Raw genomic sequence first — 22,077 nt, 5'->3', positions numbered from 1 at the left:
ACAAAATGAAAGCAAGAGCTGACAATGAACCTGATATTAAACAAACTATAACAGTTTTTAACTGTCTGGTATATTTATACCACAGGTTGCATGGTGCAATAGATAAGATCACTGGATCATTTTCCTCCCCATTTAAGGGAGTACATGCTTCCACAATAGAAGTTATTTTGGGAAGAGAGTGGCACCTTATTTCATCTCCAAGACTGTAGGAGAGATCATGGCTGCCCCCTCAGCTGTCTGCTTTGTGAATGCAAAGAAGGGGAAAAAAATTCAACTGAAATGTGAAGCTTCAAGAGAATTTGCATAATAGTGTGGCTGCCATGGAGAAACTGGGCTTCCTGCCAATTGTTCTTTTATCCAATACTACAAACTACCTCCAGCTCATACAGTTTCCAAAGCAAACAACCAAGACAGACCTGGAGGTGTCAGAACTCCATCAGAGCAGGACCTGGAGGTGGCTATACAGCATCAGGTGTTCTCACTCAAACAACTGTTTTCAACAAGGCCTCAATGACTGGAAGTGTAGTGGGATGGAAAACTTAGGCTCATGCTGCTGACTTGTTCCAAGAGATGATGAGGGAGAGGTTAGCTGGAAAAATGGCACACAGCCAAGAGGGGGCAGGCAGAAGGAAAGAGTATACCCAGCTTCTTTCATTTAGCAAGTTTCAAGTTCCTTGGCTGGAGCTAAATCACCAAATCCACATCAGGGTTAAAGAGGGGAAAAAAAAACAACACAAAACCACATAATACCCAACAGTAGGAAGACAGGAATGGATTCACCTAGCTAGAGGTCCCTCTCAAAGGACAAATCACTAAAACAAGTTAAATGGCATCAAAAAGGTGTTTGTCATTTTAAATGTTTTCTTAAACTAAAAATAGCTTAGCTTTAGGCTATTTTTGCAAAGAGATACTACAGACAGTTCAGTTTACCATGTGTATAATCAGCTAAAATAGAAAGGGAAAGGTTTGTTTTTAACCTTTACAAAGTAGAAAGAAATCTTTTTTTTCCCATAGGACAGGCATACCATGGGGCAATTTTGTCATCTCTGGAATAGGACAACAATGTTTCAGCTGAGTTTGGGAATGAAAAGTTGTTGGGATAAATCTTCAAAACTTAGAAGAGATCACTTTCTCTTACACTGCAGTCCAAAAATTATCCTTTCTTTTTGTGCCCAAAAGAACATAAGCCTTGCCTTGAGGGAAGAAATTGTTGCTTAAACTGATTAAAAAACAATTTTATTTTGTTTTGTTTTTTAGGTTTTTGCAAGGCAAATGGGGTTAAGTGGCTTGCCCAAGGCCACACAGCTAGGTAATTATTAAGTGTCTGAGACCGGATTTGAACCCAGGTACTCCTGACTCCCAAGGCCGGTGCTTTATCCACTACACCACCTAGCTGCCCCTAAAAAATAATTTTTAAAAAACCAAATGCTAGGAGGCTATACTGTCCACTATACCATATGAGAGGAAATAATCTTGTAATGTGTTCTTTCTAAATTGCAGCTGGTAGCAAAACAACTAAAATGAAAAGTTGTCATCAAGCTATTCCATCTTTTGATAAAACATTTTCAGTACTGGCATTGATTTCACCAGCAGTCTTCTGCAATCATTTACCTATGCAACCAAAGACAGTACAAGGAGCTACAAAATAACTATACTCAGCAATTTTGTTCAGAAATGAAGTAGTGGAATTCAGAGGCAGGTTCCATCTTGTTTCATTGTCTTAAATTTGAACAATACTCTTGAATCTTTAAGACTATTATCATCACCTTTCTGTTTCTACACTTTCAAACATTAGTAATTCAATGTAGTTTGACTATAAATAGCTAGAATATTTCAGTGCATACATCTACTAGCATCTGTGCTTTAATGACAAAGTGCTTTAGTACTCCTGTTTTTTTTAACTTCTTACAAAAGTTAACAGGAAATAGTATATACTTTGATATATCTGAAGTTTTTAAAATAGACTTCAAGCTAATTTTAAAAACTAGGATAAAGCATCCTTGCAGGACTTAAACTTTGCCTTCCACAGAAATCAAAAACAATATTAGATAACATTTAGACTTCACAGTTCAGCAATGATTGCTGATTTAATTTCTATAATTTTTGAAGGTATTCTATCTAATCATCTGTACTTATTTTAGATAACAAAATTCAGCAAAACTAGATTTTTAATTGAGTTTGATAAATGAAACTCAGAGATCCATATTTACAAGAGCTTTGAAGACAAACAGAATCATATGCAAAATGCCACCCTACTCCCTAGATGTTTGTAACTGAACAGCATATTTCTCTTATCTACCATCACTAGAAAATTGTTAGTGAAATAAAGATACCTTAATTTTCCAAAAAAAAGGCAAAGCAGGTCCTTACTTGCTTAAATCTTCAAAACTGTCCTACTTTTCAACTTTTATAGAAGCAAAATTCATATTAATTATGAAAATTTTTGTTTTACTCTAAGAAGAAATTAAGACCAGTAAATCACATGGTTATGCAAAACTTTTGCATGTGTTCCCTGAATTCAATAAGTAACTCCACTTCCCTCTCTTAAAAGAGCTATCATTGCACCTTACTTTCAAACCTGCTCTATAATGCCACCTGCTGTTCCAGAACTATGACCTAAGGAATCCCTGCCCACTTTCTTCCCATGAAAATCCAGAGGATTCTAGAGCTGAAAGGGACTTTAAAGACTATTTGGTTCAAATTCCTGCTAAAAATCCTATTTTATTCCTTTGATGAACCAGGATACCTCACTCATTCTACTTATATCTGTAAAACAGCTTGGAAAAAATTACAATTTAGTTATTTCTAACAAGACTTTTTACTAAGAATAAGTATACCTGATATATTTCAGGTAAAAAGAAAGGAGGGAAAGGGAAAAGAGAGCAAGTTCCATTTTATATTATTCTTTATTAAAGGAAGGTAAACTAGGGATATGGGAAAAATTAACCTGCCAGATCAGTGGATAAGGAAAATGCAAATAAGAGGCAGAGAAGATAACTGGAAGCAAAATGTATAATTTTGATTATCTAATGACATTTTCTGCTTTTGTTTTGTTATTGCTTGTTTTTTGCAAGGCAATGGGGGTAAAGTGACTTGCCCAAGGTCACACAGTTAAATAAGTATTAAGTGTCTGAGGCTACATTTGAACTCAGGTCCTCCTGATTTCAGGGCTGGTCTCTATCCACTGGACCACCTAGCTGTCTCCTGATAACATTTTTGTAACCAAAACCAATGAAATCAAAATCAGAAGGAAAGAGTTCTTATTCCTCATTTGCAACATGACTAATATAAAATGATGTTAAGCATGATTGTACACGTACAACTTTTACCAAATTGTTTGATGCCGGGGGGAGGGTGGTAAAAAATATAGTAGTCATAAAAAAACTACCTTTGCTTATAATTGGAAAACAATAAAATCTCAATTAAGGAAAAAAATCAGAAGGAAAGCTGGGAAACATGGGGAGAGGGCACGAATCTATAGCAAGTTACTCTGACGAAGGTCTCATTTCTCAAATACACACGAAACAGTCAAATTTCTAAAAATAAGAGGCATTCATTCATCAATTGATAAGCCAAAGGTAGTTTTCAATAAATAAATCAAAGCTATCAATAGTCATATAAAGGAGCGGCTAGGTGGCATAGTGGATAAAGCACTGGCCTTGGAGTCAGGAGGACCTGGGTTCAAATCCAGTCTCAGACAGTTAATAATTACCTAGCTGTGTGGCCTTGAGCAAGCCACTTAACCCCATTTGCCTTGCAAAAACCTAAAAAAAAAAAAAGTCATATAAAAATGCTATAAATAGAAATGCAAATTAAAACAACTCTGAGATACTACCTCACATCTATCTGATCAGCCAATACAACAGAAAAGAAAAATAATAATGAAGGATATGTGAGAAAACTGGGAAATGAATACACTGTTGGTAGACTAGTAAATTGGTCCAACCATTCTGGAAAACAATTTGGAACAATGCCCAAAGTGTTATAAAATTGTGCATACTTTGACTCAATAATACTACTACTAGGTCTCAAGTCAAAGTGATAGAAGAAAAGGGAAAGGACTTGGATTTATATGTACAAAGTATTTATAGTAGCTCTTTTTGTGGTGACAAAAGAACTGGAAATAAAAAGGATGCCTATCGATTTGGCAATGGATGAACAAGTTGTAATATATGATTGTGATGGAATATCACTGTGCTATAAGAAATGATGAAGGGGTGCAGTAGATAGAGCACCAGTCCTGGAGTCAGGAGGACCTGAGTTCAAATCTGACCTCAGATACTTAATACTTACTTAGCTGTGTGACCTTGGCCAAGTCACTTCACCCCATTGCCTTCTAAAAAAAACCAAAAAAGAAATGATGAAGGAAATGTCTTCAAGAAAAACTTGGGAGGATTTACATGAACTGAAGCAAAGTAAGATGATCCAGAACCAGGAGTATGCTGTTTACAGGAACAATATTATAATTAATAATTGTGGAAGACTGATCACTACATTTACCATAATTTCAAAGGATTGATGAAAAATGCTATTCACCTCCAAAGAAAGAAATGATAAACTGAGTGAAGATTGAAGCATTTTTTCACTTTATTACCTTTTGGGGGCGGGGGGGGAGACAGGCGAATAGACAGACATGTTTTGTATGATACCATATATATAAAATAGAGGTTGTATTTCTTATCTTCTTCAGTGGGCAGGAGAAAATTTAGAACTCAAAAACAATAAGAGAGGTGAAAAAAAATGGATATGGTTAAGTCCCAAGAAGGAACAGCTCCAGGTGATAAAGATCTAAACTATGGGTCCTGGGGAATACAGCTATATTTGATTTCCTCAAGAATCCCTATGTATTATACAGGTCCATAAGGGGGTTACATAATTCTTTAGGAGTCCCTGCTAAATCACTTCAGGGAATTTGGGATACATTCACCTCCTTCACCATTATGGATACCTCTTTAAAGGAAGAAATCCATTGTCCTGTGAGGTAGATCAAACAGCTTGGCAGTTGAGCACTTTACCTAGTATGTGCTACCTGTGTTCTTTGGCAAGTAACTAAAAAATTGAATGCAGAAGTTGTGACTTAGAGCAGCTCCAATTTAAGGATAAAGGTGGGAGGAAATGGATAATCCTTGCTTCCTATTGTCACTTTCAGGCTCTCCTTCTTACCATCATCACACAGTGTTTGTAAATAAGTGTGTGATCTATAAGCATTCCCCCAGGTTGAAAATCTCAAGATTATCCTGGAGGCCTTACTATTGTGCATCATTTCACATATCCATTCAGTTGACAGATCTTGCCATTTTTATCTCCACAACATTTCTTATATTTGTCTCATTCTCTCTACTCATACTGATACCACCTTAGTCAGATCTTTATCACATCTCACTTGGATTATGAAATAGCTTTCTAATTTGTTTCAGCTCAAGTCTTTCACTATCTCAGTCAGTCCATCTGACACAATGAAGCCGCCAGTAATTTTCTTTAAACATAGATATGACCTTGTCACTCCTCTTCTCAATCAACTCTAATGGTTCCCTGTTATTTCTACAATTAAAATATAGATTCATACATTTATTTTTTAAAATCTAACACAACAGGGCGGCTAGGTGGCATAGCGGATAAAGCATCAGCCCTAGAGTCAGGAGTACCTGGGTTCAAATCTGGTCTCAGACACTTAATAATTACCTAGCTGCGTGGCCTTGGGCAAGCCACTTAACCTCATTTGCCATGCAAAAAAAAAAAACCTAAAAAAAAAAATCTAACATAACTTGGCTCCAACCTATTTTACAGACTTGGTGGACATTAGACATTACTCCCCCCTTCACAATCTCCAATCCAGTCAGACAAGACTGCTCTCTGTTTCTATATCCAACACTCTCCATCTCTGTGCTTTTTCACTGGCTGTCCCTCATACCCAGGATAAATTTCCTACTCACCTATGCCTCAATGAATATCTCTCATTAGACACTGTTCAAGAACCAATATATATAAATTTGTATATCTTTCACATTTGTTCTACAATATTGTTGCCACTTGATCAATTTTTGTACTGATTCTGCTCACTTCCTTCTTCATCAGTTCATACAAATCACACCAGGTTTCTCTTAAACCACTCTTTACTATTCAGTTTATGTGACATATAAAACTCAATCAACCTCAGATTTCACTATTTCTCTGTGAGTGGTATCATCACTCAACTAGTCTTCCTTTCTTTAAGCCAATATTATCTTTGACCTTTCCCTTCCCTCTTGCCTCTTATATCCAATCAGTTACTGTGTCATGTCAACTGTACTTCTGTAATTTCTCAATATTCAACTTTCTCCTTTCCCACTGCCACTATCTAATGCAAAACACATTACTTCACACCTGAACTAGTAAGGTAGCCTCCTAATATATTTTTCTACTTTAATTCTCCACTTCCTCACATCAGTCCTTTATTCTGATGCCAGATTAGTCTTTTTTATAATCTAGTCACATCATACCTCAGGTCAAAAATCTTCAATGCTACCTAGTACTACTACCCTTCCAATTAAAACAAACCCTCTTCTTCCTATTAATGAGGTCTACAACCTGACACTACTCCATCCCTCCCATCCCCTCCAGTCAACACTCCAGTCAAAATAAACAAAACTCTGTCCCTAGATTAGCAATTTTGATAGTACAATAAATTCTGTTATATGGTACTGCATTTAATAGAAAATTTTATTAATTGAAAACTTCATAAATCTGTAATAGAACATTCATAAAATTGGTATTAAAACTTTACAAAGAGGTTCTAAATAAAATTTTAGAATCTGTATAATTTTATTTTGTTCTATATAATTTTAATATTTGTAATAACCATTATCATCCAAAAACTATGTGTGGCATTTTATGGCAGCTCTCTTATTACAAACCAGATTATTCCATTTCCCAATCATGAGCTGTACAACAGAGTTTTTACTGTATTTTATAATCACCTTTTCACAAAAAATTCTATTTTTCCTCAAAAGAGAGACAATACCACATTAAGAACAAACTGTTTAGAATTAAAATCACTACAAATAATGTTTTAGTAAAACTATTTTGATTTTGGTTTAAAATACCAAGCTAAAATATTTGATTGTACTAATGTCTCCAACACAAGATTAAGTCTGTCTCCTCAAACAATTGCAATCCCATTTATCTAAAGTCTCTAGAAATTTATCTTTTTCCATTTATTTGTTATCTCAAAATTTCATCCTAATAGAGACTTCAAACTAGGAATAAAACTATGGGAAGAAGATTCTTTTACTGACCTCATACCTTCTGACATCTGTCAAAGGTTCCTCACCAGTTATTATTAACATTGGGGAATTGATGACAAAAAATATTGGTTTTATTGATACCGAGAAAAAAAAACTTATTGCCTATAAGCACATTCTATTAGGTTAAGCATCTACACTCAAAGGAAAGGGTAGCTGGTAAAGATAGCTACTTTTGAAAGAACTGGAACTCTTCTAAAGTATCACTAAGGAGTTATTTAGGAAACTGCCATTGGAGGGTGCTATTATTCCAGTGTCCAGGTATATTGTACATGACACAGTAGCCAGCCTATGGTATCTAAAGCAACTGAGGGTTTATTTGTACTTCATTTTCCTTCTTTTTTCCTTTCTATCTATCATTTTTAAATTCTTTTTTCTAGATCTATAAAAACCTACTGTTGTTACCATTACTTAAACCCACTTTAGAATATTTAAGGATAAACAAGCTGCTATCCTTTTGCTAGCATCTATTCACAATAATAACTATTCATGGAGTTTACAATTTGGAGAAATACAACAATAAACACATATAATAAATTAAACATGAATAATAAAGTATTTACTTCCTCATACTTTAATACTTATTTTTCCATAGCTTATTCACTGAGGAGACTTCAACAATTCTATCAATTAATCTAGTATGGGTTTTCCTATTAAACAGAAGCACTTAAATAAACCCAAGAAAGATAGAGAAAAGAAAAGGAAAAGAAAAAATGTAAAAGATCTCCATGTAGAAATCCAGAAAAATGACTCTGAGAAAGATAAATGACTGAAATGAAGACAAGAAGGAACCATAAAGTCAGGAGAAAGAGGAAATGCTACTTCTCTACTCTTTCAAATATAGATGAGGGATAGGAGTTAGTAAGGTAAAACAAAATATGAAATGAAAAGACTTTCTTAGAATTTCCTAACCCTTCCCTGATTTAATTTCCAGCAATTTCATTATATATATATGAATTTTTATATACTAAAAAAACCCTTTAGTGGTGTTAAAAAGGCATATTATTTGCTGTGTAATTATAATACCAAGTTTGGCCCCGAAGAATAGATTAATGTACCTTCCTCCTTTCTTTACAAAGAAGGAATGTTGTTCACAGGCTATACCCAACTATAAGGAACTGATTTAGAAAGTACTAGAAGAACACTATGCTACAGGGCAGCTAGGTGGAACAGTGAATAGAGCACCAGCCCTGGATTCAGGAGGACCTGAGCTGAAATCCAGCCTCAAACATTTAATAATTACCTAGCTGTGTGGCCTTGGGCAAGCCACTTAACCCCATTGCCTTGCAAAAACTAAAAAAAAACAAAAGAAGTAAAAAGAATACTATGATACAATCAACTATTATTTTCAAAAATCAGAACCTATACCTACACAGTAATTCATTAATTTGTTGTAGACATTGGTTTCCTCTCATCAGAAATCACAGAAAGCAACCTTTAAGTGCAAACTGACATAATACACAGTAATTTTTTTGTTCATTTCTTTTTGTTTTTTCAATTACTAGAAACCCACAAGAGGGGAAAACTCTTGGTAAAAAACTCTAACTTCTGCATTGTCTAAAAGGGTTACAAAACATCAGAACAAGTTATCAAGGAAGACTGAAGTCTCTCCTTCCCCTTAGACTTTTAAAGAGGTTATTCATTCAGATATAATCCTAGGCACAAAATATCAAAGGTAACAAAATCTAAGCTATACCTTCCTTTCTAAAAGTTTTCAAATCATTTTCAATGTATTTCAAATGACACAGGCTAAGACAAATTATTTTCCCTTTACAGAGGAGGAAAATGAGTCAAAGAATAAATGATGATAATGATGATCGCTAGCATTTGATAAAGAGTTTTAAAATTTACAAAACATTTCACAGGTTACTTCATTTCATCCTTATAACAATCCTGTGCTATGTACCTTTCTCCCCAGTTCCCTTCCATTTTGTAGATGACAAAACCCAGATTGGGAGGTTAAATGACTTTCCCAAAGTCACATATTTATTAAGGTATCCTGGAGAGTTTGAACTTAGGCCTTTCTGATTCCAAGGCCAAATGGGATACTATAATTTAGCTTTTTTAAATTCCTATCCTTTTTCAATTCTAGTGACAACCTCAATAATAAATCTTGAAATAAATATTAAGTCAAATATTTATTACATGCCTATGTTACACAAGGAATCATGCAAAATGAAACCATATCAAATCCTGTAACAGTTCTAATTCCACAAAAAAATAAGATTAGGGAAGATCCAATGACAACTAAAAACAAAGAAAACATGGTTATAAGCATGTCTAAAACTGTTATGAAAATAGGCCACTACACAGCCTAGATAAAGTACAGGACCTAGTTAAGAAATCTTCCATTCAAATCCAACCTCAAACACTAGTTAGTTGTGTGATATTGGATAAGTCAATATACTTCCATGTGCTTCAGTTTCTCCTTCTCTAAAATGGGGATAATAGAAGCTTCCACTTTTAGTGAGATGAAGTAATAATGGGTTTTCTTTGTTTTATTTTAGGTTTTTGGAAGGCAATGGGGTTAAAGTGGCTTGCCCAAGGCCACACAGCTAGGTAATCATTAAGTGTCTGAGACCAGATTTGAACTCAGGTCCTCCTGACTTACAGGGCCGGTGCTCTATCCACTGTGCCCCCTAACCACCTCAGTAATAACGTTTTTAAAGCATTTTGTAAAATTTAATATAAATGCTATCATTTTAAGACTAACTATCCCCCCCAAAAAAAGAATGTATCTCTATTCCTATGTGTTACTAAATAACTGCTGATAAAACGGAAAAAAGGTTTTTTAACACTAAAATTTCAGTACAAGTATAAAACACAGATCTTTTAAAGTCAAGTATTTTTATGATTTATCTTTTCAAAGAGTAAAACTAAGACATGAACCAATTCGGTCAGTAAGGTTAAGGTTTCAGTTGAAATGCTAAACCTACTTCTCCCCTCTTCCAATGCATAATAGAAGTCGTTTGCAGAATGGGAATATATATATTTGCAACTTGGCCTAAAACAGAGAACAAGTAAAATGAAACATTATCTAATCCCATTCAGAAACAGAAAAAAAGAGCAGCTCAAAAATTTTTATGAGTATAAAAAGTGGATAGAGCACCGGCCCTGTAAGTCAGGAGGACCGGAGTTCAAATCCGGTCTCAGACACTTAATGATTACCTAGCTGTGTGGCCTTGGGCAAGTCACTTAACCTCATTGCCTTAACAAAGAAAACAAAAAAACAAACAGAGAAAAAGAATGGGAGTACTTTGCCTGATATACATAGGATGTGTACATTTGTGTATCTATACAAAATATATATAAATTCCCAAATCTTTAATATTCTTCATAATGCCATACTCTTGAACAGACTGCTTACACTTCCTGAGAACTGTATAAAATTAATGAAATTCAGGTGTCTTCTGTAACATACAGAATATGTGGTTAAATAAGCTTCAATAGATGATTTCACAGATTAATACCAGAGACAAATTCAAATTTAAAGAATCTTACTTACTCGTTTTGAAGGGCAAAGTTCATTTTTTTCATCTGTCATCTTTCCACTTTTTAGTGCTTTCCTTGGATGCTTAATGCTTGTTTTTATGGCAGGTCGACACACATAGTTTTCCAAATTTTTAGGAGGCTTTTTAGTTCTCTTAGCCTGAAGGCCAATTTTTAACTTTAAGTTTCCCTCTGAAAAGTTTGTTTCTTTCACGGAAAATTGTTGCTGTGCATCAGTCAAACTATCATTTTTCCCTGTCTCAATATTTCTGTCCCGACTTCGCCTCCAGAGGTCCTCTTCCTCCTTAGTACTATTCTCTAATTCCACTTCTCTCTTACTAACCAGTGTTCCAGTATTGATGGCAGAGGGACTCTTTCTTGAAAATCCTTCGGTGTCGGAACCCACTCCTAACATAGCAGTATTCCTATGGTCCATCACAAATGCACGCTATTTCCAAGGAATCTTGTGGAAGATTTACAAAGTTGTATTAAACAGAAATGGCTGTTCTCCAAAACTTGCAACCAGCATCTCTAAAGGACAAATAGAACAAAAAAAAATCAGAATTTTTTTACTTCAGGAAGGAACATGAAACATTTTTCCCAAACTGATATCTATAAAGTACACCTGCTATAATTTTGGTTACTCCAGTTTTTTAAATAGTGGTTTTTCAGTAGTAGTCTGAATTGCAAACGCTCAGATCTTTTAAAAATGAATATAAAAATTGCCAGTGTTCCCCTAATTTAAATGTAAAACTCTCTAGTTAGTGGCAAGTAGTTTATTTCTGATCTAAAAATTACCAAGTAGCAATTCTAAAATGATGAGTCAGAAACCTTGTGCAAATAACCCTCAACATTAAGATTCTTTTCTCACCAAAGGCATTTTTAAAACACAAGGGGAAAAAAATGCACTTTTAAGGAGTCTTCTATTCCTAGATATATCACTCAATAAATACACTAATCACCACTTGTAGTATTAGAGATTTGCCTAAAGCAGAGTGGATTTTTGCATAGATATACAAAACTGTTATATACACATTTCTATAATAGATACTGAACTTAAGCAATTTGCTCAGACATTTGGATCTCAGGACCTTTTTATACTCTTTTTTTTTTGGGGGGGGGGGGTTGCAAGGCAATAGGGTTGTGTGACTTGCCGAAGTTCACACAGCTAGGTAATGATTAAATGTCTGAGGCTGTTATTTGAACTCAGGTCCTCCTTACTCCAGGTCCAGTGCTCTATCCACTGTGCCACCTAGCTGCCTCCCTTTTTATACTCTCAAAACTGCTTAAGGATCCTCCAAAGGGCTTTTGCTTATGTAGGCTATATTTAATCAATATTTACCATGTTAGAAATTAAAACAATTATTATGAAAAGTTTTAACCTTAAGCACCCCATGAAAGCATATCAGAGACCCTCAAGGGTCCCTGGATCACACTTTGAGAACAGTTAGTCCAGGGTCTTCCATCTGTGATAAAAATTCTAATTTAACCTAAAAAGATCCTGTTTGATGACTAATATGCAAATTTGTCAAATATGAATGAACATGTATAAGTTATATCAGATTACTTGTTATCATAGTAAGGGAGGAGGGGATGAAGGAAGATACAAAAATGTGGAACTCAAAGTTTCCAAAAAGATAAATGTTGAAAACTATCTTTGCATGTAATTTGAAAAAAAATAACTAACATGCATAGATCTTGTTTGTACCTAGGTAAACATTATGCTTTTGAGGCTGATACTCTATTCACTAATACATACTATCTTGACTGCAATAAGTACACAAGAGATACAAAGTATATGAAAAGTTAGGCAAACAGTCAATAAATCAACAACTATTTATTAAGTATTTACTCTGTGCCAGGTTCCATGCTGGATACTGTATATACAAATACAAGAGAAAAACACCCCCCCTGCCCTCTAGAAGCTTACATTTGAACTAGGAATTTTGTGTGTGTGGATGGAAATATACAAACCAGATTAAAATGTAATTGGGAAAAAATTTACTAAATAAAAATATAACAAAATGCAGGCAACATTATAATTTTAAACTAAACTATACACTTTAAACTATGTCAATACATGTCCTACAAGGATTCTTATATTTAAATAAGTGGCTCCTGTTTCTATTCTAATTTTATACCGTTGTCTCACAACATCAAACCTAAACTTAGATGTAATTTTTTTTTTTTAGGTTTTTGCAAGGCAAACGGGGTTAAGTGGCTTGCCCAAGGCCACACAGCTAGGTAATCATTAAGTGTCTGAGACCACATTTGAACCCAGATACTCCTGACTCCAGGGCCGGTGTTTTATCCACTATGCCACCTAGCCGCCCCTCTTAGATGTAATTTTAAAACTATCTATAATCTGGCCCCATCCTGATTCAACTTCAGTTTATAGAAGCTTAGATCTAGAGCAGGGATATCCAAAACTCAGCCCACAGTGTAGGTCCCCCTGTGGGTTTACTAAATACTGCAGAGCTCTCACCAAAATGACAAATCAAAATATATTGTCTATTGTTTCAATAAAGACTTTCAAAAGTAAGAGTGATCTAGAACAATAAGGGATCTCAAGACCATATAAAACAACTCCTTCATTTTACAGATGAGGAAACTGAGGCCCAATAAAGTTAAGTGACTTGTACAAAGGTCACAGAAGCAAAAAAATGATAGGCAGGATTTTATTCCCACTATAACCTGATGTATACTTACAGCTTTAGGCTAATCTCAGAGTCCCCCATATATGAAATTTATATACATTACTGCTTTATTAGCTCAGGCTAGTTATTTCCTTCTCCTTCCATGTCCTCTATTTTCAAATCCCAAATCCTCTTTAATCTATTATAACCCATTCTGATTTCTCCTATTTCTGAACTTTTTATTGCCTTTATAATTTTAAGTTAACATATTTTCCTTAATTAATGTTTTATTGTCTCTCTAGTTCTGTAATGGGTTTCTAGATGGCAGAGACCATTAATCATATTCCATGGGGGTTTCCTGAGAACCTTTCAAGAGGTCCTTGAGGATAAAACTGTTTTCTTCAAACTAAAAAACTAATTTTTTACATGGTAAAAAAAAAAGCAAAAACAAAAGCTCTTTGGAAGAGACTCAACAATAAGACTGTAAAGGAGTCTTGAGACCAAAAAAGTTGAAAACTGCTCCTCTAGTGTCTAGTAATGGGTATATACCCAGGGTGAATAAAAAAAAAAAACAGATACATATACAAATGTGCATGCATGTTCCTTGACTGCTTTACATTTCAAATTTCTCAAAAATGCAATCTCATAGATGGAAAGGCCCTTAAAAAGCAATTTAGTCCAACCTACATACAATCTTTCAGCTTCAAGATAGACATCTTCAATAACAAGGAACTCACTAAACTCATCAAACAGTTCATTCTACTTTTAATTCTGATGGTTAGACCTCATCATACCCATTCTCTCCTCAAGAGGGCTAGAATTCCACATCAGTTGTATGCTGGACACCTTCACCTAAGGTTCTACAGACATCTCAAATTCAACATGTCCAAAACAACAAATTTTCACTCAAAACTCCCCTAACTCATTTTAAATTTTGTAGTCATCCAAGGTTCAACCTTAAGGTCATTCCCAACTCTTCATCTTCCCACACTTTGTCAAATCAGCTTTCAAGTTTTATTGATGTTACCTTCACAGCTTCTCTGAAAATTGGTCCCTTTTTCCCAATTCATCACCCAAGTTGAGGATTTCATCACCTTTCACCTGAATAATTTCTAAAGTTAATTTTCCTGCTTTTTAGTCTCTCTTTAATTTCAAATTCCCCAGACATTCCTAAAGACACTGATATTCCTAAATACAGATTATATTATCACTGATATTCCTAAAGTACAGATTATATTATCCAACCAGATTATATTATCCAACCCACTGATTTCCAATCCAATGGCTCCTACTTGTCTAGGACAAGGGTTCTTAAGTTTTTTTTTTATCATCCCTATGGGAAAAGTTATGCAACCTTTATCAGAACATTTTTAAATGCTTAAAATAAAATACAAAGCATTAAAAAAAAGAGAAGCAATTTTATAGTTACTGAATACTAAAACAAATTTTAAAAAGTTCACAGACCCTAAGAATGAAATACTATTCTAAGATAACAAATATGGTGCTGCTGAAATTTTACCTCTATAATCTAGTTCCAAATTATCATTTCAGACTGATGTCAGATTACAGCTCCTTTTTTCACCCAAGATGTTCCATTTTCCATCTCCATTAATCTTCACAGGTTGTCCCCCTTGTCTAGAATGTTTTCTTTCTTCTTCTCCTTTTCTTCTAAGGCCTCAAGGTCCCCTTCAAGGCTGTCTTTTTTTGACCTACCTCCACTCACTCAGCTATTAAAACTCTCTACTCCTCAAAGAAATTAACTGAGTTTTTTTGATATATGTACATATATAAATATATATATATGAAGAACCTATCAATAGTCTTATTTTATATACATATATCAAGAACCTAACAACAATTATATATGTATGCGTATTATATATAAATACATATATATGTGTGTGTGTGTATATATATATATATATATATATATATATATATATATATACACACACACAGAGAGAGAGAGAAGAGAGAAAGCAGTATGTATTATTTATCTGGGTAATTGCCATAGTCTAACCCAATAGAAGTTCCCTGGGAACTAAAACTTTTTTATTTTTACTTCTGAATCCTTAGCACTTAGGTGCATACTTTGCAGACAATAAAATACTAATCAATTCTAAATTTTATTTAAAGTTCTTTATGATGAGCCAAGATCTGCATTTTTATAGTTCTTATCTACTGAGTCTTTACTACACTGAATAAATTTAATCCATTTTTGACAAAATAGTTCTTCTAATATTTGAAAATGACTTTCATCTTCAACTGCTCTCTTCCCCCCAATTCACTTAAACCTTTTATTTATGGGGGAAATTATATATGTGTATATAGGTTTCTATCAGTCTTGTATCTATTTCATTTATACCTTACGATTATCAATATATGCTGTGTAGAATATAAATTCCTTGAGGGAAAAGATTAACTAATTTTTCTTTGAATCATTAGTACAGCAATGAGCACATAGAAAGGACTTAATAAATGACTGAATTAATATGTCCCTTTACCAACTTTTCAGTTTTCTCCAATTCCTTACTTTATAATACTAATTCCTGACTTTTTAATGTTCACAAGCAAAACCAATTTATCTAAAATTTTAAAAGAAGCAGAAAATTTCACAGCAATTGGTCTAATTTCTAAGATAATTAGGAAACTCATTCAAATATATAAGAATAAGAGTCATTCCCAACTGAGAAATGTCCAAGGGAATAAATAGGCAGCTTTCAAATGAAAAAAAAAAAAGAACCTATCAGTAGTCATTTTTTAAAAAATCATCTATCATATTAATAACTAGAGAAATAAAAATTAAAACAACTCTGAAGTACATTCTCACACCCATCAGCCTTGCTAAAGTTGACAGAAAAGAAAAGAAAAATGACAAATACTGGAAAGGTTGTGGGAAGAAATAAAAGTACTATTGGAACCCCAAACTAGTTCAGTCGCTCTGGAAGGCAATTTGGAATTATGTCCAAAACACTACTAACCTGTGCAATGATCTAGTAAAATTTATACAAGCTCTTTATCTCAAGAGATCAAAAAAGAGACAAAAGATAGAAAGCGGAAGGAGCTCACAAGGTAATGGAGGAGGCAACAAATAAACAAGTTTGTACAGATGTTTGCCTATAAATAAAGGAAAAATAGGAAACAACAGAAGGAAAGCACTAGACTTAAGAGATTGGAAAAGGCTTCCTGTAGATGGCAGGATTTTAGATTGGACTTAAAGGAGGTCAAGGAAGCCAGTAGACAAGAGATGAGGAGGGAGAGCATTCCATTCACAGGGTCAATCAAAGAAAATGCCAAGAGATGGAGTATCTTTTGGGGGAGAACAGAAAAGAGGTCAAGTTTCATTGGGTTTAAAATTGAAAAGTTGGGAGAAAAGATTATGAAGGACTTTAAACATCAGAAGATTTTACATTTTATCCTAGAGATGATAGGAAGCCACCAGAGTTTACTGAATGGGAATGATTTGGTTGAACTTAGATAAAGTAATGAAGTTCTGCACCAACAGAGAGGATCCAGTACCAGGGAAGAGACGAGATGGAGATATACATACATACATATACATATATATACACATATATATATATATACATACATACACACACACACACACACACACACACACCCCAGATGTTACAAAGGTGAAATCAACAGGTCTTGATAACACATTGGATATGGACAGGAGGGAAAGTGAAGACTCAAGAATGATCCTTAAATTTCTAGCCTCAGGGGCTGGGAGAAGAGTTGCACCATAGAGTGTAATAAGGAAATTTGGAAGAGAAGAAGCTTTAAGGGGAAGAATAATGAGTTCTGAAAGGCAGTTGGAGATGTGAGTTTGAACAAGTTTAGGCAGGATAGGTATATTTAGGAATCATCAACACAGATATAATAATTAAATCTTTAGGAAATGATGAAATCACTAAATGAAGTCGTATTTAGAGGGGGAAAAAAGAAGAGTCCCGAGCAATAATCATAATTAATGGGCATGATCTGGAGGAACATACAGCAAAAGAGACTGAGGAGACATCAGATAGGTAGAAGAGAACAAGGAGAGACTGGTGTCCTAAAAACCTAGAGAGAAAAAAATATCAAGGAGAGAACAATCAACAGTATCAGAGGGAAGTGAAAAATCTCTAGAGCGAAGAAAAGTGAACCCTCCCTTCAGACTTCAGCCTCCAATCTCCAACTATTCCTGTCCTTTGAGGTAAAGGACTGGCAATCTCCACTCATTCTCAGACCTGGTAATACCCTTCACATCCAAGCATCTCTAAACTCCTGTAGAACATCATTCAAACTACATTTCTTAACCCTTAAGCACTCAATTCCTCATTCCAATCCTTCTCAACTCTCCCACACCAAAGCATCATCCTAACTTTTCCTAGCTCTTCTACTGCATAATCTAAAATACCTGGTTCCATAGGCAACAAACTTCCCCCTTCATCTTAAATCTCTTCCTTCCTCACTCCTTTTACCTACAATCTCTTACAGAAACACTGAAACACAGCTACCCTGGTCACCCTTTCCAGCACTGGCTGTACCTTCATTTATGTACCCCATTTCAATGATCAGAGGAGAAAATCTGGAATACTCCTTACTGACCCCCCCACTGCCACTTCACTATTCAGCAACCTTCTTTTGAGGTATTTCTATTAACCAATTAAAATCCTATGCAGCTATGTACAGACTCAATAGTCACTTTCCATTCTTTCTCAGTTGAGTTCCATACCTGGTTCTCTTCTCCCTTAATTCCTTTCAACATTCTCAGAACTTCAAAATACATAGATTATCCCTCAAATATCTTAACTACTCAGTTCTTCAATCTACTAAACTCCCATGAGCTACTCCACTTTACCTCAGTCACACACAAAAATGGTATATCCTTGATCTTGCCATTATTCTCAAATCAATCTCTCCCTCTCTCAGTCCATCTCCATTAAACTAATCATTCTCCTCTTCTTCTCACAATGACTAGATAGATAGATATCAGCTCCATAATGCCATCTTCTTTAATCTCTAGTCCACTTATCATATCTCTAATTACACCTAATCGAGTCTCAGTCCTGGATCACTTCCACCATTTGTTAACTATACAAAATGAAGCTAAGAAAATTATACAACTGAGTCCATTACAAATTATTACATAATACCCTCAACTAAATTTACCTTTATCAATTCACTATCCCCTCTCTACAAGTAGTTCTTTCACATCTTTTCATCCCTCTAACTCCCAAGGCTCTTCCTCCTCCTTCCATTCTCTCAACTGAATTTCACAGAAATTTCTCATATTTCACAGAAAAAAATTAAGGCCATTCACTGTAAACTCCCTACTAACCTCCCTACTTTTTCAAGTGATGTCATTTCAAGTGATCGAGTCTCGTCCAACAGACTGCTCCACTCTATCATTCCCTTTCTTTCATCTATTTTCAAAATCTCCCTCCCTCTGTTCTGGCTTATTTCTTCTGACTACAAGGCATGCCAACCTCCCTAATCTGAAAAATTTTTTCCTCCAATCCTGCTAAGTATCATTTTATAGCTAAATCTTTGAAAAATCCATCTACAATAGGTTCTATACTTTCCTCTAATTCTCTTCTTAACACCTGACAAATTTGAGTTCCAACCTTCTCACTCACTCTGAATTTGCTGCTCTGTCTAGTTTCAACTTCTTGTAACAAGATGTCCCTCCCAGGATAAACAGACTACCTAAAGACTAACTCAAACTTTAACTGACACCTCCTCCCTCAGCCTCTTCTCCCCTCAGAACAGAGGGCTGAAAAGTAGATTACCAAACTCCTCCTAATGCCTGAACTCTCAAATCAGTCAACTCTGTTATCTGCTGCTCTGTCATATTTCAATTCCACCAAACAAAATGTCCCCAAGCTGGATATCTTGTATACCCTTTCCCACCCTACCTTCCCTTTTTCTGCCTCTTTGTATGTGTTGTATCCCTTCTCATTAGAAAATAAGTTCCAGATTTAATAGATTTCATTCAGTTGAAATTGCTCTCTTCAAAGTTACTACAGATCTCTTAGTTCCTAAATCCAAAAGCCTTTCTTAATCCTCATTCTCAACTTGTCTACAGTCTTTATTTAACATTCTCTTCTTTCTAGATTTCTCAGAAACCAATCTTTCCTGGTTTCCTCCTACCTATCCAACTGCTCCTCCTTTGTTGGATTCTTCTTGTAACTGTAACTGGATATATCATGTGACTGTAGCTGGCCCTCAAGGTTCTGTCCTGGGCCCTCTTTTCTTCTCCCTCTATACTACTTCACTTGATCAAACCATCAGCTCTCAGGGATTTAACTGCCATCTCTATAAGGATGATTCTCAAATCTACCTTTCCTGCCTCAATCTCTGCTGACCTCCAATTTTGCATATTCAACTGCCTTTTAGACATCTCAAACTAGATGTTTAGCAGATATCTTAAACTCATTAATTACAAAAGAGCAATAATTTTCTCCCTCAGCCCTTCCTCACCTTCCCTAACACTGTAAAAGGCAACATCATTTCTCTTGCAGATATGCAAAACAGAAATCATTCTGGATTCCTCATTCTCTCTCCTCCCTGACACTATCCAATCCAAACTGTTGCAAGGTCTGTCAATTTTATTTTTGTAATATCACTGGTATATATATTTCCTCTCTGATACTGTCACTATTCTAGTGATACACCTGATACCTGACAACTGCTAGGGTGAGTTGGCCTGCCTCAAGTTTCATCCTCCTCTAATCCATTCTCCATTTAGCCACAAAAGTAATTATCCTAAAGTGCAGGTCCATTCATGTCATCCCATCCTCACTCAATAAACTATTGTGTCTTCCTAGTACCTACAGAAATATATGCAGAAATATATTTGTCATTCAAGTCCAACTCTACCTTTTCAATATTCTGCCTTACTCCTCACAATTAATCTTCAATCCAGTGACACTAGACTCTTCACTGTTTCACAAACAAGACACACACAGTTCTGGGTTGGGCATTTTCTCTAGCTGTTCCCCATGCCTGGAATGCTCCACCTCCTCTACTGTGACTACTGACCTTCCTGGCTTCCTTTAAGTCCCAACTAAAATTTCATTTCCCACAGGACAGTCTTTGCTAAGTAGTCTTTCTTCTATTAATTATCCCCTATTTTTCCAGCATATAGTTTGCATATATTTTTGCATATCACTCAATTAGATTAAAAACTTCTTGAGGGATTGCTGTTGGGTCTTTTGCATACCCAGTCCTAAGCACAGTATAGCAGGCAATCAATAAATGTTTACTGAATTTAATTTGAGAGCTCGTGGAAGAAATTTAGCTACAAAGGGCAGAAGAAAGTAAGGATCAAGGACAGGAGAGGCATAATTATGTTTGTAGAAAGGGTAGGGCAGGAACTAGTAGTCAGGAAAAAAAACTGAAGATAAGTTAAAGAGTAAGGATTGGGGAGGCTAGGTGGTGCAGTAGATAGAGAACCAGCTCTGGAGTCAGGAGTACCTGGGTTCAAATCCACCCTCAGAAACTTAATAATTACCTAGCTATGAGGCCTTGGACAAGTCACTTAACCCCATTTGCCTTGAAAAAATCTTAAAAAAAAAAGGGAAGGATGACAGAGAAAGCAATGTGTGAAAGATGAAGCTTTGGGATGGAATCAATCATGTAGATACAGGGTTTGTCATGTCAAGGGGTGTGGCCTCCTCATCCTATGAAACAGGGTAAAGGAGGAGACAGTGAAAGAAAGCATTTGAGTGGTAAGAGAGAAGAGAAAAATCACAGGGAATGGCCTCAAAATTTTCAGTAACATCTGGGGTAAGTTTCCCAGCTAAGAGGGTGTGGGAAAGGAAGCCATAAATTGTGAGGAGCCACTGAGGGGGGAGAAACTACCTAGCAGAATGAGGGTTCAATTGAAGTTGCGCAAACAAAAATTTTTTGTGTACTTTTTAGATGTATTAACTCACATATTCTAATTTCTCATTGAATATTCTGAATAGAAAAAAAAGGGGAATGGGATTAAGAGAGAGAATAATTCTGAAGAAGAAATAAAGAATCCTAGGGAGATATGTATTAACTGATGTCTTGGTGAAATTAGCACAACTATGAAAACAATTTATACAATAACACAGTAAAGAAAATCAATTTTGAAAAATGTATGAAGGGGCGGCTAGGTGGAGCAGTGGATAAAGCACTGGCCCTGGAGTCAGGAGTACCTGGGTTCAAATCCGGTCTCAGACACTTAATAATTACCTAGCCGTGTGGCCTTGGGCAAGCCACTTAACCCCATTGCCTTGCAAGAAAAAAAAACAACAACCTTAAAAAAAAAAAGCTGTATGAACTCTACTCCAGAGTATTTCAATGGACCTTTTTTCTTTTTGACATCACTATTGCTGCCCTCACCTCCCCCTTAACACCCTTGAATCTCTCACTTTCATCAAAGCAACTTTTTTTTAACTTTCTCTTCTTCCTTATGAAATCTATAACAGAAAACTTCTCTATGTCTAAACACTAGGGCTACAAAAAGAGAGACTCTCTCAGCTGAGGACAAGGACTCATTAAAAATCAAAGACACCATTAGCTTGATTTCTCTTCTTTCTTCATGACACATCCAACTGAAATCCTCTCTCTTATTAGTTCTTCCTTTACAATTTAGCCTTTGATGAAAAGGTGGCTCTTTAAAATAGGTTTGTCCAAAAAGCAATTTTATA

At 35.3% G+C, this 22,077-nt stretch overlaps 1 protein-coding gene across 4 annotated transcripts in view; it reads right to left on the bottom strand.

Annotated features, from left to right (window-relative positions):
* Nucleotides 1-22,077, bottom strand: part of ASH1L (ASH1 like histone lysine methyltransferase) — a 254,778-nt gene that overhangs the window by 172,561 nt on the left and 60,140 nt on the right. For all 4 annotated transcript variants that reach the window (XM_074223285.1, XM_074223284.1, XM_074223283.1 and 1 more), the window contains exon 2: nucleotides 10,786-11,300. In XM_074223285.1, the coding sequence (XP_074079386.1) occupies nucleotides 10,786-11,205 (420 nt within the window). In that variant the 5' untranslated portion in view covers nucleotides 11,206-11,300. The remainder of the gene's footprint in view (nucleotides 1-10,785; nucleotides 11,301-22,077) is intronic.

The sequence above is a fragment of the Macrotis lagotis genome, chromosome 2, assembly GCF_037893015.1.
Source record: "Macrotis lagotis isolate mMagLag1 chromosome 2, bilby.v1.9.chrom.fasta, whole genome shotgun sequence".
NCBI classification, from domain to species: Eukaryota; Metazoa; Chordata; class Mammalia; order Peramelemorphia; family Peramelidae; genus Macrotis; species Macrotis lagotis.
Note: the sequence above shows the minus strand (reverse complement) of the source record. Positions and strands in the feature narration are given on the sequence as shown.